The 22,029-nt window shown below is 39.9% G+C and overlaps 1 protein-coding gene across 1 annotated transcript in view; it reads right to left on the bottom strand.

Annotated features, from left to right (window-relative positions):
- The window catches only part of uvrag (UV radiation resistance associated gene), a 90,154-nt gene that overhangs the window by 42,418 nt on the left and 25,707 nt on the right, over positions 1-22,029 (bottom strand). The window contains exons 9-12 of the mRNA XM_030438423.1: positions 16,597-16,681; positions 13,335-13,422; positions 12,982-13,042; positions 9,754-9,919 (exon numbers count right to left, since the gene is read on the bottom strand). Coding sequence (XP_030294283.1) covers positions 9,754-9,919; positions 12,982-13,042; positions 13,335-13,422; positions 16,597-16,681 — 400 coding nt within the window. The remainder of the gene's footprint in view (positions 1-9,753; positions 9,920-12,981; positions 13,043-13,334; positions 13,423-16,596; positions 16,682-22,029) is intronic.

The following is a 22,029-nucleotide window of genomic DNA, read 5'->3' as shown; positions in this document are numbered from 1 at the left end:
ACTTTCTTCCTGTCCATTTCTTTTTTTAAAAACCCTCCTTGCCCTTCCTTTTATTCCCGTTGAGCGATCTTTGATAGCAGGCTGAGTTACGATTGTTTCATCTCTGAGTGATCCACCACCATCCTTTCCTACACTGTCTGTCTGAACTGCACCCGGGGGCCTACTAGCAGGTGTTAGCAGCACATGACGTCTTTTATAGCCTCTGGTTAAATGGCCACATTTGTGCAAAGAGAAAAGGTGAGCTTACTATGGCCCAAAGACTCCAGTTAAAGCTTTGTATACGCATTTCTTTGTACGTACAGCCTGAACATAGGTTTCTGGAGTTTTACAACAACGACAGCGCAAAAATGGAGGGCGCTGAGTCCATCTGGGCTCCGTTTTTCAAGTTGAAAATGACCGTTGTCTCCACAAGCAGCCCTGTTAAAAGCTACCTATTAGAGGAACAGGGCCACAAGGTCAGTGGGTACTTCTTGTGCAAACTTTGTATGTATATCTAAGCATGTTATAGTATATTGGACACCCCTTGCTTCCCTCTTGGGTGCATTGTATTAAACGTAGGAGTATTAGGGAGGACACAGCTATGCAGGTGGGTGGTCGCCCTCAGCTTTACTGCGCTTCATGAGAATACGGTGGGAAGACTCCTAGTGACTGGCTGACCTGCTGTAATGTATACACAGACTGAGGTCTCCACATGTGCTGGCTTGCCTGTTTAGACGTCCTAATTAATACTGCAAATGTGCAAAACAACAGTTCTGGCTCACATGTTGGAGACGAGGCTTGGCCAGGACTTACACTCCTGTGTTAATGCGGGGGGAAGGGCAGGGCGGGGGCTTGTGAGTTTCACAATGTCTTTAATGTGCAATTTCAAACAGCATGGGATCATAAATCATCTGGGCCTGCTTTTTAAAAAAACACCTGCCTTGCAACTGTCAAGGCTCTAATGGCAGTGGTTACTATATAAATCACGTTGAGCTGTAATTTTCAATATCTGAGAAATGATTACACTGAGCATCTGTCAGTGAATGCTATTTTAATGACCGCTGCTGCACTAAAGACCCCAGTGTAACCGTTTCGCCATCTTGGTCGACGCCGTTAAAGCATCTCCTGAGTGATGTGGCGGCTCCTCGCTCTGTCATACTGCGTTTTCATCACAGCTCTTAAGAATAACCAGGGGTCCAGTGACCCCAGCTTCCAACACACACTTTTTTTCTTTCCTTGCCTTTGTTTCCCTCCATTGTTTTAAATCATAAACAGAGATGGAGAAGGCTCAGTCTCACCAGCAGCCTACATAGCATTCACTAGCCAAAAAACTAAAAAAAACTAGGCCAATGTAGGTCATCACTTCCAAGACGCACTCATCAAAAACAAATATGACACAGAATATGACCTCAAATCAAAAGGCTGCAACACCATTTAGGCAATATGTTCCAAAATCATGACAAACTGAAGTCAACACAAGCAGGACCCAACACAACATTCACATGCCAAAAACCAAGGTCAAAGCAGATCATTACTGTCAAAACACAGTCTTTCAAAAGTGACATGAAATCTGACATAAATCATTTCAACAGCATAAATCAATTATGTTCCAACCTCACAGCAGTCCCAAGTCAACACATTACTGACAAGAATAAAAGTCTGAAGCCAAGCTAGCTGCTTTGTGAGACTCTCCCTCGCTAAAGAGCTACACTGAGCTAAATGGTATAAAAGGCATGCAGGTCTAATATTCGCCATAATTACCACCTTGGTTTAGAATTGTTTTGAACTACACACTTTCTTCTCAACTCGAATGCTGTCCACAGACAGACTGACAGACCTACCAACACCCGGCAAGATACTCAAAATTGCTTCTGTGAAAGTTCAAGCTACAAGAGATGTCTCCAGGACCACATTTTGCAATAATGAAACACCACACTGACTCACAAAGTGAAAAAAATTACAAACTGATGCTGTTGCGGCTGGTAAAAAATAATAGTTAAGACCAGAAAACCAAAGTGGTGGACCTTCTCTCAGACATACAGAAATTGTCATCCACAGAGCCATGCAGCTGGCAGTGCTAAAAAGACAGCAAGAGCTGAAACTGGCGGAAAAAAACTGCTACAAGTGCATTCACTTTTTCCCAACAATAAGATGAGATTGCTGTCAGCTGATTGGGCCATTCCCTTCATCCTACAGCATCCTCCAGTCTGCCATGAAGCACATATGCTTCTTGTTATCTTTTTAATGAAGTATGGACAAAGACTGCCCAAATAAGCTGCACAACAGCAGGACTCCAAGATGAAGAGCTGCTTGTGCAACCAACCTGTCAATGTCGAAGAGACTCCTTGACTTCTTCAAAGCTTTTATAAACATACCGTTCCTGCCATTGTCCTTGAGTGATTTGGCTAAAAACCTCAAAAGACAAGTAAACATTCTGTCCAGTCCCAGGGTTTCTTTGTAGTTGAGCTAAATAATGAGTGATTTTTGGGAATCTGATTTAAGCTCGCCAGCTCCCAAGTTAATCACCTCCTTCATCTCTTCTATGAAGAATATGGTAACTATGCAACTGAACCTGTCCCAAACATGTGCATATTGCACTGCTTCAATAACACAATTTATTCTAAAATGCCAGACAATCTGCAGTCTTTTATAGAACCCACTAGAACATCCAACAATTCTAATTGTATACTATGCCCAATGCTCATTTTAATCTGGACAGCACTGCAGGAGATTAGAACTGCACCAGAATTATAAAGATATTGAATTTCAGATAATGCTGAACTATGCAACTTGTTTGATACTGTCATTAAAGGAATCTGTACTTTAGGACAGATTTTTTTTAAACAGAAAAGAAGACAAATTTAAAGGGTATCCTCCTTAATGAAATCCCCTTGATCCACTCTTTATAATTATGGCTAGGTAACAGAAATGTCCAGACAGTCATCAGTTTTGATCATTACTATCATCATTGTTTTTATCTCATACAATTGTTCAGTATATCATTCCATTTTATTTTTGTGCAATTTAGATTGTCTGAGTTTACTTGTCTTCTGTTTCCTTCCATTATTTTAATCAAGAGCAGACCCTACATAGTATTTGTGAGCCAAAAACCCAGGCCAAAGAAGATCATCACTTCAAAATGCAGTCTTTGAAAAATGACATACTATCTGGCCATAAATCAAAAGATTTTGACACCATTGAGTATTTATGATCCAACCTTATGGCTTTCTCATGTCAATACATAACAATACTAACGAGACTAAGAGTCTGAAGACATGCTAGCTGCTTTATGAGACTTTCCTTTGGTAGTGGTACACTGAGCTAAATGTTACAAAAGACATGTGAATAGTATTCACCATAATTACCATCTTGGTTTAGCATAGGTAAAAGGTGACGGGAATATCGTTAGTTTTCCAGGTATTTGGACATAAACCAGAAGTTATTTTACCTGCATTGTCATGAAATGAATCTGTAATGAAACATAAAGACCATACATTTAAAGGGCATGATCTTTGATGAAATCCCATTAATCTACTCTGTACAATATTGGTTTGGCAACAGAAATGTCAGGACAGACATTCAGTTTGAATTGTTATTATCAGTACTGTTTTTATCTCATTTTATTGTGGGGCATTTTTCTTTTTTTTTAATTCAACAATGTAAAGCACATAATAACTTTGTATTGAAAATTGTTGTTTAAATTAAGTTTTATAATTTATCTATACATAAACAGAGTGAGTAGCTAAGCATTTAATTTAGGTGAACTGACCCTTTAACTTCATTACCTTAAGTAGAAGATGTAAAAGACAGCCGGATTGCAGCAGGATGTTTAACCTGCCCTGCAGGCTCCCAGTGTTTTCCATGACTTTGCATTGCAGGACATGGTAGTTTGGGTGCAGCTCGCCCTTTCCTCCTGTGCACATGGTCCATGTTAAGAGACATGAAACTGCTGAAGCCCCCGAACAATAACCCCTTTTCTTGGAGCTCACAGGTTGCTTTCGTCTTAAACTGGCCTCCCTCCCCTGGCATTAACATTCACAACCTCAAGCAACAGTTTATTTTGTGTTTGAACTAAGCAGTGATGTGTAAATCCCTCTTACACCGATTTTTCCATTAGCCAGTGATAAAGAAAATAAAAAAAAACTGATTTGCCTCAATACTTTGGGTGAACGACTATTTGAAGCGCTGCTTGCTTTTTAATGGCTGGGTTCTGGTCTCAATCAGACACTGGACATCTGGATCGTATCTGCCTGGTTCTCCCCCATGCAATCAGAAACACTGGGATTGGGCTCTCCACAGGACTAAATGTGGGCGCAACGTGTCGTTAGAGTCCACTGATTTCAGAGAACGTCTCAGACAGGAAGGAGGAGGATGTTGTGATCCAAGAAAGGCCAAATAACACAGATTGCCAAACAGACCGGTCGTACTCCACACCTTACTTCAAACATTGTTACAGGGACAGTTTCAAATTCTGGCCTGTGCCAAAGTGCCGGAGGGTTACACAGTTCAGATCAACACAAGCCTTCGCTGGTTTTGCTCTCGTAAAATATCAGACTGTGTGAAATAAGGCAGCCATTACTGTACCCTGCAGTTGTAAAGGAATAAAGTGATATTAGCCAAACTTACGGGGTGAAAAATATAAACACTCTTCACACCACACTGAAGAACAAACACTGCAACTAAACCCAGAGCTCTGGGGATTTCATGCTGGATAGTAACAAGGGTGAATATTTCTGCAACCAAAATCTGGATCCATGCCTACCTTAGTCAGTCGAATAAGATTTGGATCAGCCTACATGAGTGTGTTTTATCTGCGGCCTCAGACTCACGTTTTAATGACTTTCTTTTTCATCGGTTCCACTTCAACAGTCAGAGACAGTTAAAGTGTGCACCCAACACATAGTCCTAGTGGACATATTGGAGATACAGATATGTTTTCAGCATTTCAACATCTATTATTATAATGATACAACATCCAATACAAGTTTTTTACACAACAAACTACAGAAATCACAATTTTTTGGGGGGGAACCACTGAATTTCCTTTGGATCCACTCAAGTGACCACCTGTGGGTCCCAGGGACTCACTACATGGTAAACCTGTCAACATTACTAGTGAGCCACAGAAGGCGGATGTAGAGCTTTACTCTTCAGGGGTGCATGGAGTCATCTAAACAGAGCTCAAAGATTCCTCACATCTCAAAAGTGAGGTCAGAACGATAACCGTTTAACAGGGGCCTACAGTGCAACATGCAACTAAAACATAAGGTTCCTATGTGCACGCCATTATACCTGACGGACTGCCTGGTAATCCCACCACGCTCTGAGAAACTGATCTCATGCCACCTCACTTATCACCACTGGCTGCCTATTTCCGACACTTTAATCACCCCTATTTGTTCACTTTCAGAGTGCGCCTAGTTGCTTTCCGTCTACCCACACATCATTTTGCTGTGTGACTGCAGCCCGATGGGACCTTGGAGGTCATAAACATGTGGAGGGAGGGTGGGACGTTCGCTGGGGAGTTTGGCCTCACTCAGCCACACCTAAGGGAGAAGCTTTATTGTTGTGTCTGCTCAACAGCGACACATCCTACAGGTTCATTTTTTGTTGCTGGACGCTGGTGTAAATATCCTGCGTGGTAGGACTGGAAATGGGTAAAGTTGCTCCCAGTGAGCCTGTCCAGCTGTTGTCATGAGGCAATCACCCACACAAACAGATGGCCGCTCAATCACTGTAGTGTCTGATAAACTCACACACTTTCTCCCAGCTTATTGATGACAAATGGGTGTGAAAGTGTCAGGCTTATTAACACAACATTCCCATGTGCCTCTACCAGGGAAATGAAGTCCCTTGTGTTTGACTGAGAGTACAACACGAAGACATAGAAGTTGTTGAACCCTATAGGATTACACTCATGGTTGGCAAATGTCACTGAAATGTCAGAATAGAACCAAAAGGATTGTGGGCCTGTTTGCAGTCCTGTTAAAGTGACCTGATTTGACATCACCATGTGGCCTGCATCTCTTCTCCAAGCAATTTAAACAATTCACCGTAATGAGTCTTCTTCAAGTTTCAACCATCCCCAAATCGCCTCTTCACAGCCGCCTGAAAACACAGCAAACTCTCAAAACACATTTCACACAAACAAGGCCCACGGGTGCATCAGAAAAAGCCCGTATTTGTTCAGATTCTCACCATAAAAAAATCTTTTGATATTCTTTAAAAAATAAAAAGGACATGGACTGAGATATTCTGCTGTGAATGTACAGAAAAGCAGAAATGTTAGCATGATGTGCAGTTTGTGTGTTACGAGTGCAAGCACGACTCTGGACTTTCATCTTCTCGTGGCTTTGAACCAACCCAGACTATTCACTCCAACACATCTTCACCCACATCCAGGGCTATTAGTAACACTGCTGATTATAGCATAATCCTCCTCATCACTCCCCCTCTTGTACTCATTGAAGGAGGTCGTGCATGTGCGGAATGTCAATACCAAGTGAGAGGCATACCTCTGCAAGTGTCCCAAGCGTGCAATTATCGTATCGCAGTGGCGTTTTTTGTTTTTTTATTATGACTTGATGCATAGCTACAAGACCATAACACATACAAATAATAATTTCATTACATTGGCCCTTGCTGTGATTACAGTGTCTGCACAGTGCCTGACATACACAAACGGCGCTGACAAAGCCCCAGGTGAGGTAAGATTCTCAAACGTATCATTTGCCTCCTTCTGTGTCAACATAATATTTTCAATCATGAATAGCTCTTGATTCAAAATTTCAACAATTATATAACGCTGTGAAGATAGGAATCAAAGTGGATACAGCCCTGAGGTGTGATAGAGACGCTGGCACTAAATGGGCATTGTGATTTACAGGCTCAGCAGGGCTTCATCTTGGACTCTTTGAACACATGAGTAAATTGAAAGAAATGGGAACTTGTTACAATGGGCAAAACAAATCAGCTTAAGAAGAAAGCACCCTCCTCCCAAGCTAAGCTGTGGTAGTAGTGGAAATGGAGGGCAGATGTGCATTTTTTGCAAAATCCACTATATATACTTAGATTTATCAGCAATGCAACAGGCCCATTCTGATTGTTTAATATATTTATCTGTATTCAATCTTTGAATTTAGACAACACCAACGAGACAATGCAATAAATAAGCATGCACTTTTTCAGCTCTTGCTATGCACTGAAAATCTGAAACTGAAATACCAGTGTTTCTCAGATTATGGGTGCCAGTGCAGGTATTTCTGGTGGTTGGCCTCCATTTCATTTACCAGGGTTCAGTGACTTTAAAGATGTCAGAATTGTTAGCACTTAAACAAGTACTACTAAGAGGATTTTTTGTTAATTCCGGCTGCCCCTGTGAAAATAAGAGAATGATTTTATGACTTTTCTGACGCAGTTAAATCGGACTCTGTCTTAATGACAGGCATCAAGAATGAATATAATAATCATACAGAAATTGCCAATCTTCGCGCTGATGGTCTTGTTACATAGAGGGATCAGGATTAAATTACTGTTTCATAAGCAGTTAAAAGTTCCTTGTAGTACGCTCAAAAACAAAAGTAATACTAAGGCCCTGGATTAAATTAAATTGGGTGACAAAGCAGTTTCCAAATGATGTATTTGGAAACTTTTAGGGCCAGACATTTATTTTTGGCCCTGGAAGAAATGGAGTGAGTGCAGTGTGTGTTTATTCAAATCCAATCTAAATGCTCTTGCAATGTATCTGTTTTTGCTTAGATAGAATACTGCAGCTACCACCAGCTAATGGAAGACAGGATACATAGCAAGATGCAGCTGAGGGGTGTGAGGAGGACAAATAAAAATAATCCCTCTTGTGTTCTGCACTCCAAAAGGATGCGTATATAAAGCCTCAAAGAGAATCAGAGTATAACAAGGCTGGAAATTTATTGACTACAATATCCCAGGAGTTATCAGATGTGGTGCTTACTAACATGTAACTAACTTGGTAGAAATAAAAGAACAGTTAAATCATTATGCAGTGATTAAAAATGTAAGAAATTTAAACACTTGTATTGTGACTGTTGCAGTTGGAAATGAGCACCAGCTGAGATGTCTGATTAATGTCCCTTTCAAAAACAGTTATTCTTTACCAGAGCTCATTTAAACTGGTTCAATTATTCTACATTATGTTTCTAGCATTACCTTTCTGGGAGTACAATGATGTATTTTCCAGAAATACATCTATATAACAGATAGCGGTTTACAAAATAGCTGAAGTGAGTCTGAAAGGAAAATCAGAGAAAACCAAAAACATTATTTTGTAATCACTGATAGAAATTCTTTAAAGACAACACTACTGCGCAAACATAAAACTAATTTTAGCATTCCTCAATCAGCAAGTAAAGACTCAGAAGATGTTTTGGGAGGATTTGCATGAGCAGAACAAGCATGAAACGATGACTTAAGTATATATTGATTTTGTATGACGGCGATGAGGGAAAAGCAGAAAAGGGAAACAGACTGCAGTTTTATGGTTGAAACGTGGAATAAATAAAATCATTTTCACATGGACAATGTGGCTCGTCTTTTCCTTTGCCACAAAAAATCCCATTGCCATGTTTTTACCATTTATTATCATGAACCATCACAAATCATTTATTCATTCAAGTTTAGTTTTTTAATGATTTGCAAAATAACTTCACTGTTTGTGCAACTGTTAATAAAAGTAAACATAAAAAGGTGCTGTATTATTTTTCTTTTACTCAAACTTAACTCTAAAATAACTTTTTAAAATCAGTTTATGACACTGTGTCACATTCACAAACATTCACATTGTTTGAATCTGTGAAAGGGGGCATGCTCAAGCTAAAATCAGGCATTAAGTCACATTCAGTTACTCTACAGTCTTGCCTCTATGTACAAAAATAAAACTACCACTGTTGAAAAAAATGCTGAGTGCGTGTCTGTTAGATCCCCTTACATGTATAAACTGTCAGTTACCCATAACAACCTTGTTTACATGACAGCAATGTGAAGTGGACGTTTTTCTAAAACAAATAACTTGTTGCGTGACTCATCACATCATATCTAACCAAACATATCACAGACAGAATTATTCTCCATCACTCAAGGGCTGTCTTTACGAGAACCACATTTGAGGGATCATTGCAAAACAGTGTGTGTATCGGCCAATGCACTGATATCAGATATTTTTACTTCCTAGTGAGGATTTTTTTTGGTTTGTTTCATTCCGCTGATCCATTTTCTAAGTCTGACCTAAATTGTTTTCTCTCCTGCATTTATTACTCGATAAACGGGTGAAAAAAGACAGCTTTGTAAGGATAATCTTTTTTTAAATACATTTTTTTTTTCATCTGTGAAAACGCGTAAAAACATGTGAAAACATGCTTGCGAGAACTTATTTTGAAGTTGTTTTCCCCTGAAAAAGAAAAAACTGTTAGACACAAAACTTTTTTTTCTCCTTAAAAAAAAAATATATATATTTTTCACAAATATACAAAAAATTCACTTGGTTTCACTTACAAAAAAAAAATTGTTTCTCTCCTGAAAAAAAAAAGGCTTGTGACGCTAAAACCCTTTCTTCAACGGATCTCGAGACATAAACAAAGGAGGGAAAACAACTGAGACCAGACCCAACTGAGTATCAGCCAGGCTCCAGGCGCAACATTTAATTTGAATGACTATTCAATACAAATGGAATAAATATGCACTCATTTTATTAAATGTTCTCTGATTTCTGGTCCTTCTATGTCAAGTACTGAGTCTACTTACTCTCTCTCCTTTTCAGTGAGTCTGTCAGTGATGGTGTCCTTTATGGAGGAGCGTGAACCCTTGTGAATCACAGGATACCTAAGAGGGACCTGCAGGAAGCACGAGATCATCAGGACCAGGTGCGATGTGTAACCCAGGGCAACTGCCACGCTCCCATCATCCTTTGCTGCAGGACACAAAGTCAAAAAGAGGTTCTAGTTATTATACATTTAACAGAGTTGTGCCGAGTGGACAAGAAAATGTTGTATTTGTTAATCAATCACCAGGCTTTAAAGGTGATGACATTAACACATCAACGCCTGTAAATGTAATGCTAATTAAATTCAACAGAGCAGTATCATCCATAAGTAAGTATTCTATCACATCAAGAACTTTAAAGCCCACACTCGGCAATGTCGAATGTACTTTCATTACGTATGAAGATAAAAAGAGTTCACATAAACTGCTCATGAATCCAAACAGGAATGTCTAAACATCTGACCAAAGATATCTTGGTAACCAAGTATCCACAGGAAGACGAGCAGTTGCATTCATGTGGAAGAATGTTTGGAAAGTAATACAAAATGTGGCATAACACACAGCGTACCACAGCAGCAAACATTGGCTACAGTGGGATGACCAATTTTCTTTCAGATATGTGCTTGAGAAGCAAAAGCATCGCATAGAACCATGGAAAACTGGATGCCTTTGTGAACGTTTGTGACGGGGAAAGACACTCGCTTTGAGTACGAGAAATGGTTTCAAGACAACACATTAAGTGGTTTCACATTCTCTAACAGCAGCAGGACGCTGCTTGAGGCAAAGACTTCAAGTCCCCATGGTTTTTATCTCCACGCTTTGAAATAATAGACTATGGCAATAGTGAGTGGTAGACTCCTTGGCTCACACTGCATGTTTTTTTAACATGACACAGAAAGCCTGCTTTGTGTCATTACTCTTCCTGTAATTTTTTAGTCCATAGCAACAACAGCACCTGGAGTAAACAGCTTCCTGGCCTCTGGTGCTTTTGGATGCTGCTATGCACTAAAAGGGATATAAAGTCAACTGGAGGACATGCATCTATAAACGAGACCTAAGGGTGCAAGTGGAGACTGCTGATATCTTGTCAGGCTGAACTGACAAGGAAAGCTTGAGTTAAAAGTAAAGCATTGAAGGGCCTCAGCAAAGTACCATCCTGTTCCACTTTGACCTCTAGTTGGATTAGGACTCCAACTAACCCTGACCCTGGTCTCTAATGTGGAACATCCTCCCCTGTAGGCCTGTTTAAACTGACTTTGACACAAATCCAGACAGTTCTAGACTTGATCAGGCTTTCTTTGGGGCCAAACCTCACACGGGTGAGAGCAGAGTTCAGCAATGGGGTAAAATGAAGGGGGTAAAAAGCATGCTTCTACATCCTTCCATTAAAAAGTATGTTGTACTGGTCTCCGCAAGACGTCTCTGTGTGTTGCGGGGTTTTGTTAGAGGATGAATATTAATGGCTGCCTGGACTGCATGATACTCTACATTCTCTACATTTCACAAACCACAAGCCACCAGACCATGAGGGAGGGCATACAGGAAAAGGTAGTTAGCAGTAAATGAATTAGAATGTTTTCTGTTAGGTCTTTTATCTTCTGCCACAGCCCATGCTCTGTTGTTTACTCACTGCTAGGTGTCCACCTACGCAGAACTGGGAGGCAGAAGCAGACACAGGCCTCCACCTTATGGGAACAAGTGATTGCTGCAAACACAAATGTGCTGGCTGTCACTACTGTGCACTTCACAGTGCTCTTAATAGATGTTAACAGGTGGAGTGTGACAGCGGGGAGCGGAGGAGATTGGGAGCGGTATTTATGAATTATGGCTTCAGAGGTCTGCTGGGTCTCACCAGCTGGGAGGAAGGGCAGCAGGAGAATGTTGAGTGGACAGTAGCTAGTTTGTTCTCAGTATGCACACCAAAGCTAACCATTCATTACTCGTTCAATCCGACCCCACCCTCAATTCATCTGAACTATTGAGAGGTCATGAAGTCATCAAGTTTCCCTTGCTGTGACAGCAAATCCCATTTGTCACAACACATGCCGCGTGACCCTTACTCTAACCTAGCACACCACCATGATAACAAGGGCTTTGTGGCTCAAACTGCCTGCTGACAAAACCTTTTTATTCAGCAATCTGTTGTCTAAAACTGTGTCTTTCATATTAAATGATGTGGTTTCTGTGGCTGCATGTCATTGGGGCGCTAAACCAGAAACATCAACAGCCAACAGGAAATAAGAAAGGCAAAAGAAGAATGCAAACCAACCTATTTCTGTCTACCATCTCTGCCCAGCCCACAAGTCTGGCTCCAAATTTTTTCCATACTTAGTAGATTCCAAAGGAATTTTTTTTTTTTATCTCTCGATTCTCTTTTATCTTCCTTATTTTAGTGTTGATCAGCCGGGAGACTTTTCAATTCTCTTTTTCGGTAATATCTATTCAGGACACAAAATTAGCACCAGACAACTGCCAGATGGCTGGTAGATTTGTTTCCCTATCATCAGCCAAAAAGCAATGCGAATCCAAGTGTTAGTGGCAGGTAAAAATTAAACATTCACCCGTCACTTGGCCCATGGACAAAAAAAGTACCTTGTATCATTACAACATTACAATTACCTTGTCATGGTGGCGAGAAATAAATAAATAAAAAAATACACCTACGAAGGTTTGCAAGGGCATGTCTGTCAATTTGAGGAGTTTTTGCCACAGGGGCATGAAGGTGCGTAGTAATTGCCATCTCTATCATGCATATTATCTCAGGCGAACATACTGGTATGTGTGTATAATGTGATTTTAGCTACTAAGAGTGAGGAAGAATGTCAACCTGTCCCAACGAGCAAAACTATTGACTTCCTGTTGATAACACAATAGAGTTATCAAATGTAAATGTAAATATAAATGTAAATGTAAATGTAAATGTAAATGTTGACAACACAACAGCATTTTATGCAATAAAATGACATACCGGTAATTATTGCATGTTAAAGACTATTACTCGTTGCACAGTAATTCCAAATTGCCACCTATAGTTGCCAAAGGTATGATATCATAGATACTGTGTCTATGAGATCATCAGCCTTCAAATTGTAAAAGGTTTAATTGCTGTGCCACACCAAACCTTTACATGTAACCACACACATTAAAGCTAAGGCTAAACACTTGTTCAGCATGCCTTACCACCGCTTATCCTGGCACGTAATCAATTACCTTGAAAGTCTTCAGAGTTTGGCAGCTTCACTCCGCAGATGACATAATCTGACTGATTAGCCTGCGGAATTGAAGGAGAGGTTTCATGTTAAATACAATAATCAGTCAGTAGAAATAGACGCAGACAAGGTAAAACCCTGCACAGGATCAAACTCCAGCTTTGCCACTGGCAGAGGCACTTGCTTTAAATCATTCCATCAGTGTATCTTTAAAACAACAAACAAAAACACTTTGGCACACAACTATCTGCCCTATTTCTGCATTATGAAAGCCTCGTTTTTAGAGCAAACCATTCTTTGCAGTTGCCGGTCAACACTGCTTTGTACAGCTGTGTGCCACCAGGTTCGACTCACCACATCAATGGGGTAAATGTAGGAAAGCTCAGAGAGGAGCTGGCGACAGCGGAAGGTAAGCTGGGCGTTGGACTTGAGGAACTGCTCTCTGGGGAGACAAAACCAGACACAGGGACTACACAATTAGTAACCGACTGGCTAAAAGAGGCAAACGCTGCAGTTGAGATCGGAGGACTTGAGGAGCCATACGTAAGGCCCAGGAGGGACAAGAGAAAGAGCAGAGACGAGTTTGTAGGGCAGAGAGTGTAGCTGTAAGAGATGGGAGGAAGAGGAAATGAGCTGTAGAAATAATCCAGGCTTGTTACGGCTCCGCAGGGACCCACTGTAAGGCATACAGGTAATTAAAGTTAGAGAAAATAGAAAGGATTCGTGAGGAACAGAGAGGAGAGCTGATTCATGCAGCATAATGATGTGTGAGGGCAGGTTAATGTTGCTCTAAGGAGAAGATTAGGTCAATCTGCTTTTCTCTACGCCTTGTATGGATGAAAGCTATGCGACTCATCGTTGAATCACCTGCAATCTAAATGTAAAAATATTTTTCCAGTCATCCATCATCGGACGATCAGTGTTAGTGCAGGGTCTATCAACCCCAGCCAAATCCATTATCAGAGGAGGCTGGAGGACATTCAGAATTATGACCTATGAAAACTAGAGAAGATTTTCACAGATGTAAAACACCATCATAGACTGAAATACTGCATAAATTCAGACTTTGCGGTTAAAAATAATAAATTGTCCTGAAAACAAGTAATTACTTACATCATCATAAGTGATCTTGTTTCTGTAAATGGATGTTGAAGCTGTATACATATACTTTATTTACAGTACGTTCTAGAAAACAATCGTTGTTGGATGTCACTTCCACTTCAAGCAGCAATATACTGTAACACCACTGAGGAATACATAATATAAGACTTTGCATGTTAGATTAATCTAGTTGCTGATAATATCTGAAACCATTGCATTTCAAAAAGCCCTGCATTTTAAAAGTAAGTATTACACAACTCTTGCAGGATATATATGGTTATCCCTGTGACTGCTCATGTGGGAGCAATACAGATGTTTAGCTTTGTATGAATGGTGAGTTTGTGTGAGTGAGTCTCTCTCTTTGGGTGTCCTCTCTAAAACTTACAACACTACTTATGCGTAATAGCCCATCATTTCACGCAGATGAAAAGGGATTTTGGAGGGAAAATGGTTATTGAATGTGACGCTCCCTCCCATCCACGCTCCTCACTTTTCACTTAAATTTCCTATTTGGCTTTGCCTGTGGTCAGCAGTCTCTTATCATTTCCCTTTCCCAGTGTGCGGCTGCTTTGTACAAGTGTAAGAGGAGACAGATTGGTGTGTGATGATCGTTTGATCTGAAATCAGTCATCTGTCCAACAGGCTCTGCCTCATCTAATTGGTTAAACTCGTGTTGCGAGGCCTTCAAAAACGCTTCCTAAAACATGCAAACTCATGTTTCCCTCCTCAGCCCTTCTTAATGCATGCTCACAAATCAAATTCTTTGTGATAATCTACATTAATAATCTACATTAATAATCTACTCATATTTAAACTTGCAGCACATTTTATATATAAATGGACATCTTTTACATTCAAGCCCTTGCCAAACACGTTCACACAATGCTGATGAAGCAGCAGATAAATCTCTGTATTTGGCAGTATTGTACAGTTTTTAAATCTGGAGTCTGTGGTCGCACAGGCTCAATGGAGTATGGCAGAGCCTATGGCATTATAAGCACATCGACAGCATTTGTGTAATTGCTAAAGTGCCAGAAGGGAAGAGACAAAAGTTTTGCACAGCAGGTTTAAGTATAATCAGCAAAATGTACTTAGTACAAAAAAGTTTCACATTTTGAGAAACATGCACATTTGCAACCCGCTAGAGATTAAAATGAAAATACTCTCATATCAGTCTGCTAAATTTAAGGCTACAGCCATTGGCCAGTCAGTTTAGCACAAAGAAAAATAGAATATGAAGAGATTAAATACACAAGGTAAACATGACCATTGGCTTGGGGACTGGAGGGTGGCCGGTTCTAAATAAATAAATAAACAAATAAATACACACACATATTTATCTTAATTTTTTTCCTTTTGGGAACCACATTGTCTCCAACATTTGGAATTCCCTCCAAAAAAACTGTGCCTTCTGTCTTATGCAGAAACCAATAAAACATTTCTATCTGAATTCCCACCAGACATTTCATTTCCGCTGGAGTCTACACATAAAGACAACTTTCACTTGAGATGAAAAGATTAACCCTCTCTCTGTCATTTTTCTTGAATGTATTCTGTGGTGTTGGAATTCTTTTTCATAAGGCCATCATAAAGTTTAGAGATAACTCCCTCGTTAGACTTATTAAACTGTAAATATTTTTAGTATTCTTGATATTATGTTTGTAATGATTTTCGGTTTACTCAGGGAGTAAAATGTTGTTATTACTCTTGCAATCCAGGATTTAGTCCATTGTCAATTTTGCTTGGCTTGAACATGGGATCATAAGCACACCATTGGATTAATTGTAGTTTATCTTGTGGTCATCCCTAATAATATTCCAGATTTTTTGTTGAGCTTTGGTGGTGTTTTTTTTTATTTTTTTACTATTTCATATAAAGCCTCTTGGGAGGGTTGGGGAGCCCCCTCCATTAGGTCATAAGATACATTTGCAGGGTGGTGAGATGATCAATGAGGTTTTGCCCCAAAAACTCTTGAGCTTAAACTTTCTCTATCTTTAAGTTAAAAAAAAGAAGTTTCATAAAAAGAGACATTTCCATGAAAAAACACAAAGACACAGATATTTCCAAGCAATGGATGTTAGGCAGATGTACAAGTGTCGGCATTAATTTCCTGTTTGCTGGGTCTCTTGGCCTGTACTGGCCTTCCTGGGGCTCTGGTTTACCCTCTGTGACTGCCAGGTACCTCTCAGACAAACAAAGCTCTATCCAGGGTCAGCGCCCGCCACACACGTCTCCCCACAGGCCAAGGCAAACACAGGCCAACAGGCTTTTTAGCACAATGCATAAACCCTCCGTTGAGAACACATAAATAGGTAGTGCCAGCCGCAAAAACATCCCCTTGTTTTGAAAGAACATGGTGGGAGGCAGGGAGCAGGGTGTAGCCTCATCACAATTCACATCGAGTCACATCATTCACCGGGCTCTGGGTAATGTCTGGCTGACGAGGGTGACTGCATTTAAAAGTGTGTTTTCTCTGAAGAAATAAAGCAATAGTTAATTATAGGTTCACACATACCTCTTGGCAGTGCATTCCTTCTGCAGCTTGGTTAAGGATTCTTTCTCCTCCTTCAAACTATCGTGTTGAGTGGAGAACACTTCCTCTGGCAGACAGAAAGAAAAAAAGAGCAAATTATCAGGTGTACATTCTCTTCTACTACATCTGAACAGACAGGTGGGCTTGTGTTTGGTCGGCTGCCATCGACTGTTAAACTTCAGTGAGATCAAACAGCTCTTTTGATCAGGCCAGAAAACCATTTCCTTTTGACACCACATAAAAACCAAACAGCGTATGTATTCAAATTACAGGATTTGTCAGACGCTGTAAATACAGAGCTGAGCAAATAAATAAAATCAGGCAGAGAAGTGACGGTGATGATCCAGCCTGTGGAAGTTGTATAACTGCAATATTGGCAAGCTCACAATACCACAGAGTAGCATAAAACAGGAAAGAAGCAAATGTATCATTTAGAATATTACGACCCTATAACCCAATCTGTGTTTATAAAACATCACATACCAAGTGTCAGGCAAATGCAACAGAGACGTGGCTTACTGTAGGGTTCAACATGATTGTAATTAACAAGAGATTTGACTATCAAATACATGTCAAAATAGAAAAGCTATTAATTCAATTCCAAACCAGTTCTTTTTTGCAGTAATTATTATTACAATCCAAGTTGAGAATAAGTAGGTAGTTAGGGTTTCAACAATAGGAGATTTTCACAGTATGACAGCCACCTCAGAAATTATCGCCAGTATGAAAGCATGTGGTAAAACACATTTATTAATATCAGTTACATTGACCCTTGAAGGAATGAAAACAAATGTTGTTTTTTTGCTTGAATAAAGCCTTCATTATAATTTCACAACACAGAATGTCCTGACAGACATGAAATCTGATATAAAATTGTAATATATATTTTTCTAATAATGCTAATAGGGTAAAATTCAATACCACAAATGTGCATGGTGCAATAATTGTCAATTTTCATACCATGGTATACCGTGAAACTAGTATGACACTGCAACCGTAGTCGTAAGGCAAAGCAGTGAGTCCTAATAACCAAACCACATGTTTGCTACACATTTTTCTCCTGCATTTTTTCCCGACACTTCAGTATAAACAGAAGTGAGTGTTTGCTTTTTTAGCGTTCTATCATTGTTAAAAGCTGAACAGGGAAAGGGCATAAGGACAACTGTATGCGTCTTGTGATGATTATTAAAACATTTGGATTTTTGTCCTAATTTAGAGCTTATGGTTCTTAATTCTTGCAAGGTGAGATTGACCATCAGGTGCAACAGCTAAACGACTGTGGCGAAGAGAGAGCGGAGCCACAAAGCAAAGCTCTTCATGCCAAAAATCACATACTGAATGCTTCATGCTCAGACTGTTAATATAAACAGCGGTAATGAGGTTTCTCCCCAAGGTGGCTGGCCTCACTCTTTGTGACAAGGGAAAGAGCTAGGCCAAGTAGGAAGACGATGGTGTCAAGTCACTGCTCTTCAACAGCCAGATGAACTGAGAGGTAACTGTCAAATAATAAGTATACTTATTAGGTGCCTCCACTTAAAATGCCCCAAGGACAATTTAGTATTCAGGCTTTCCTGACAGGGCCTAATATTCCTCCAGGAAGAGCAGAAGGAAGTTGGTGAGGACAAGAACATTAAAGAGCAAATGCACAGATTTTACATATCAAACTGTGTTTCCATGTGTTGGAGAACATGACTGCATATGTAGAAAAAAAAAAAAAAGTACTGTGGCTCCAGATGGAGTTATACAAAAGCTGATAAATTGCCTCAAGTGATGTCAGCGTCGATTTGGGCTGAAGAATACAGATTTGAGGAAGAAGTGATCTTACCAGACTTAGAATAAGAAGGTAGCCTGCTCCTCATCAAGGTTTGAAAGCTAGTAGCTTGAAGCTAGACTAATAACCAACCACTAACTAATAACCAACCAAGACTTTGACCAAACCATCTGCAATTGAACTGAATTGTGAGTAATGTAGATGCCCGGTCGTGACAAGAGAGAGACATGCGTGGCAAAAGATGATATCTCTGATTTTGTTACATCAAATTTGATCCTTTTTAAAAAACGCTCAACTATTACTCTTTCAAGGATAGTAATATTATTGATACCAATTCTTATTTAGTTTATTAGTTACTTAAGTTGAAAGCAAAAACCACCAAGTGTCCTAAGTAGTGTCATAAATGTTCCGACGCTGTGATGCAAATCCCAGTTGGCATCTACTAATGTAAACCTAACAATTCCTGTTGCTTCCAAATATTTCTGTAGCCTAACTTACAGCTTAAACTAGACAGGGACTTTTTTATTGTTAAATTTATATATTACAGAAAGAAATTAAAAAGAGGGGCTTTAACAATTCTGTTGCATGGAAAACTATGCACTGATGATATGCAGAGCTTTGTGAAGTTTTAGCCAGGCTTTCGGGCACTAGCTCTGATGCAGTGCATCACCAACCAAAAGCACCTGCATCCAATGACCTGAGAACCCAAGAAGATATTCAACAATTAACTAGTGACGTTTTGCTATCATTAGCTGTATTCTGAGACTGCTGGTCTTACTGCACACTGCTATCTGTCATTGTCTACTGACTTAATGTACTGAATTGAACCATACCGCACACGGTTAACTGTCTACAGAAAGTTGACACACAGTGCATACTGTTAAGGTAATCTCACTTTTGAGTTTGTTATCAGTAGTAAACATTTGTTTGATGTCCCTGAATCGTATCGTAGCCCATGTATCTAAATACATATCAAAATGTCTTATAAGGGAGAGATGCGCTCCCTTGGTAAGTGTGTAATTTCACTGAAAAATTTGCTCCATGTCTAGTGTGAACAGTGCAATAATTTCCACCAGACATCATTATTTTACTGGTAAAAAAAGTAATGACACATTGTCCGTGTGCATTGAAATACAGGTTGTGAAAAACCAGATAGGAGGAACCAAACAGCACATTGCTTGAGGATTCCCATGCTTTTTCAATTTTGCAAAAAATTCCAATTCTAGTTTTACATATCAGTAGCCCACCCTTATGTTTGCCTGCATTCTTCTATCTAAAATGGACACAAAACTCTTGCACAATGTCTTTTATGTGTTAGAGTGCTGGGAAACATTCTTGAAAAACACAAAACAAGTATACATTTGACATTTGAGTCAACATCAAATAAAGCCTGCAATCCCCACTGAAACGCCAGCAGCTGGCAGTAAAGTGTGTTTTGCGCAATTACGTTTATCACAGTACATGTGTCATCAGTTGGATCACAGGACCTGCTTTTTATCACATACTTCCACTCACATCCATGTTACTCCTGAAATCATAAGGGTGCAAGAAGAGATATGGCGACAGAGACAGGGAGGGGGAAAATAAAGGTACTCAGAACTATCTCAATCAGTAAGAAAGAAAGACAGATAGTGTTAGACTGAGATCAGATAGAGCCATCCCTCTGTTGTCAGTGATGACATGAAAACACATTGAAATACTGACTGCTTGGACCTGAATCGCACCCTTTGCTTTCATGTAATGCCCAGCTCTGAAAAATATGTTCAATACGTCCCTCTTCTCATCCTTTCATCCCCCCTACCAGTTCCAGTTAGTACCGATGGACAGACAGACTAATAACAACATGCTATCTTTGATATTAACATGAGCGGAGAGTTTAGGATCCAAAACTTTCTTTTATCTGATAAATAGCAACAACACTAGACTAGTTAATCATTTGATAGTATTATTCCTCTGCGGCGCTTAAGAACAGTAACTTGTGAGTCTACACTTTCAGAGAAAAGATCACTGAAGCTATGGGGAAACTTGTCAGAAATTCCACACACAGAATCTCTAAAGGGGATGTGACATCATTATTAAGGGATGTTTTATCCATGCAGTAATCAATGCAGCTGCATCAAATGATAAAAATACAACATACAATAGAGTCGACAATTCATTCCTTCACCTCAAAAAATAACCACTAGTACCCCAACACATGAAATTAGCTCAAGAGCACAAGGAAAGTGTTTCCCAGGAATAAACTGTACTAGTGTCTTAGGGAAAACTGCACGCATTAAAAAAATCAGTATTCAATCAGATTCTGAAAATTAAAACGGCAAGTTGAGTATGAATTGTTGTTTTTAAACCAAGTCTGTATGCTCTGAAAAGAAAATGTTTGGCCGGGACATAGAGACAGAGCAGGATATTAGGGGGGTTAACAAAAGTGAGAGCAACGTAGAAAGACATCCTAGTTAGTCATTACACAGAGTGTTGGGCTGCAGTACCTGTCAACTCTTATTCTCCATCAAGATGGCAGCCAACTGAAGGATGTAAATGTGTAAAGCTGAGCTGCTGCTAAAGGAGCCTTAATGATGATAGCTTCAATATGAGGCCTTTTTCTCTGAGGTGACAAGTACCTCTGCACACCATACCTTCACAAAAACTGTGTTCCTCACACTTGAGAAACCCAACCACTGACATTTATTGCTCAGGAGCCCTGGCTGTGTTACAGAGCGTGAGAATAACTACCATTACTAAGTACAATAAACGCTGTTCACAGACCTGATTTATGTCGTACGCTCAAGGTAGAAGGAGGGAAATTAGACGGGAGGAAATTGTGACAAGAGGGTGACCCCAGCAAAACCAAACCCATTAATTCTGGGGGTAGGAAAGAAAGACTTATTCTAAATTCACAGCTGTAAAGAAGGAGAAAATTGTGGTCATGCTCATATGTCCTCTGTTATGGACTGTGTGAAAGACATACAGTGGAGTAAGTGTGTATGTGCAGGAGAAGAGGAAAACGACAGCTTTACTGAAGTCTACATTCCTGCTATGATTTTACTGCTATCACACTGCTAAATCAGCGGTCATTGAGCAGCTAGTACTTAACCTGTCATCAGGATGATACCGGTTGCTTGTGTTTTTTTTTTTTTTTTTTAGTTCCTATTATGCTCACACTGTCCAGGTTGGTAAAAAAAGGGAGCGAATACTTATGTACAAAGATGAACACAGATTAGACATCCGCACGTCGCGCAATAATGTTCTAATTGTTACTTTACAAAAATGCAGACACCCCACTTCAATCTCATCTTTATCTATTAGCTCACGTGTAGAGACACACCTGCAGAGCCTCGACTGTATGTTTGGGTTTTCCGGGAAATTTGTTTTGACAGAGGCCCGGTTTCCTGGGAATAACAGGTTGATAAGAGTCATTTGCTAATGGGCCCGATTACTGTGTGAGAGCTGGGAAGACCACACGGCCAGGTACAGATGAGATTTTTAAGAGTGTGACGACACACGGAGAATAACAGTCCATACGGGATGCCCTCTGGGGATATATTACATAGCAACCTACTTACACATACTGTTAAACTGTCAATAAAACTTAGAAAGAAACCTGTATCTAATAAGGACTGGAATGTGTGAAAATTCAGCAAATTAAA

Source organism: Sparus aurata, chromosome 13, assembly GCF_900880675.1.
Source record: "Sparus aurata chromosome 13, fSpaAur1.1, whole genome shotgun sequence".
Classification (NCBI taxonomy): domain Eukaryota; kingdom Metazoa; phylum Chordata; class Actinopteri; order Spariformes; family Sparidae; genus Sparus; species Sparus aurata.
This window is presented reverse-complemented; position numbering and strand designations above follow the sequence as displayed.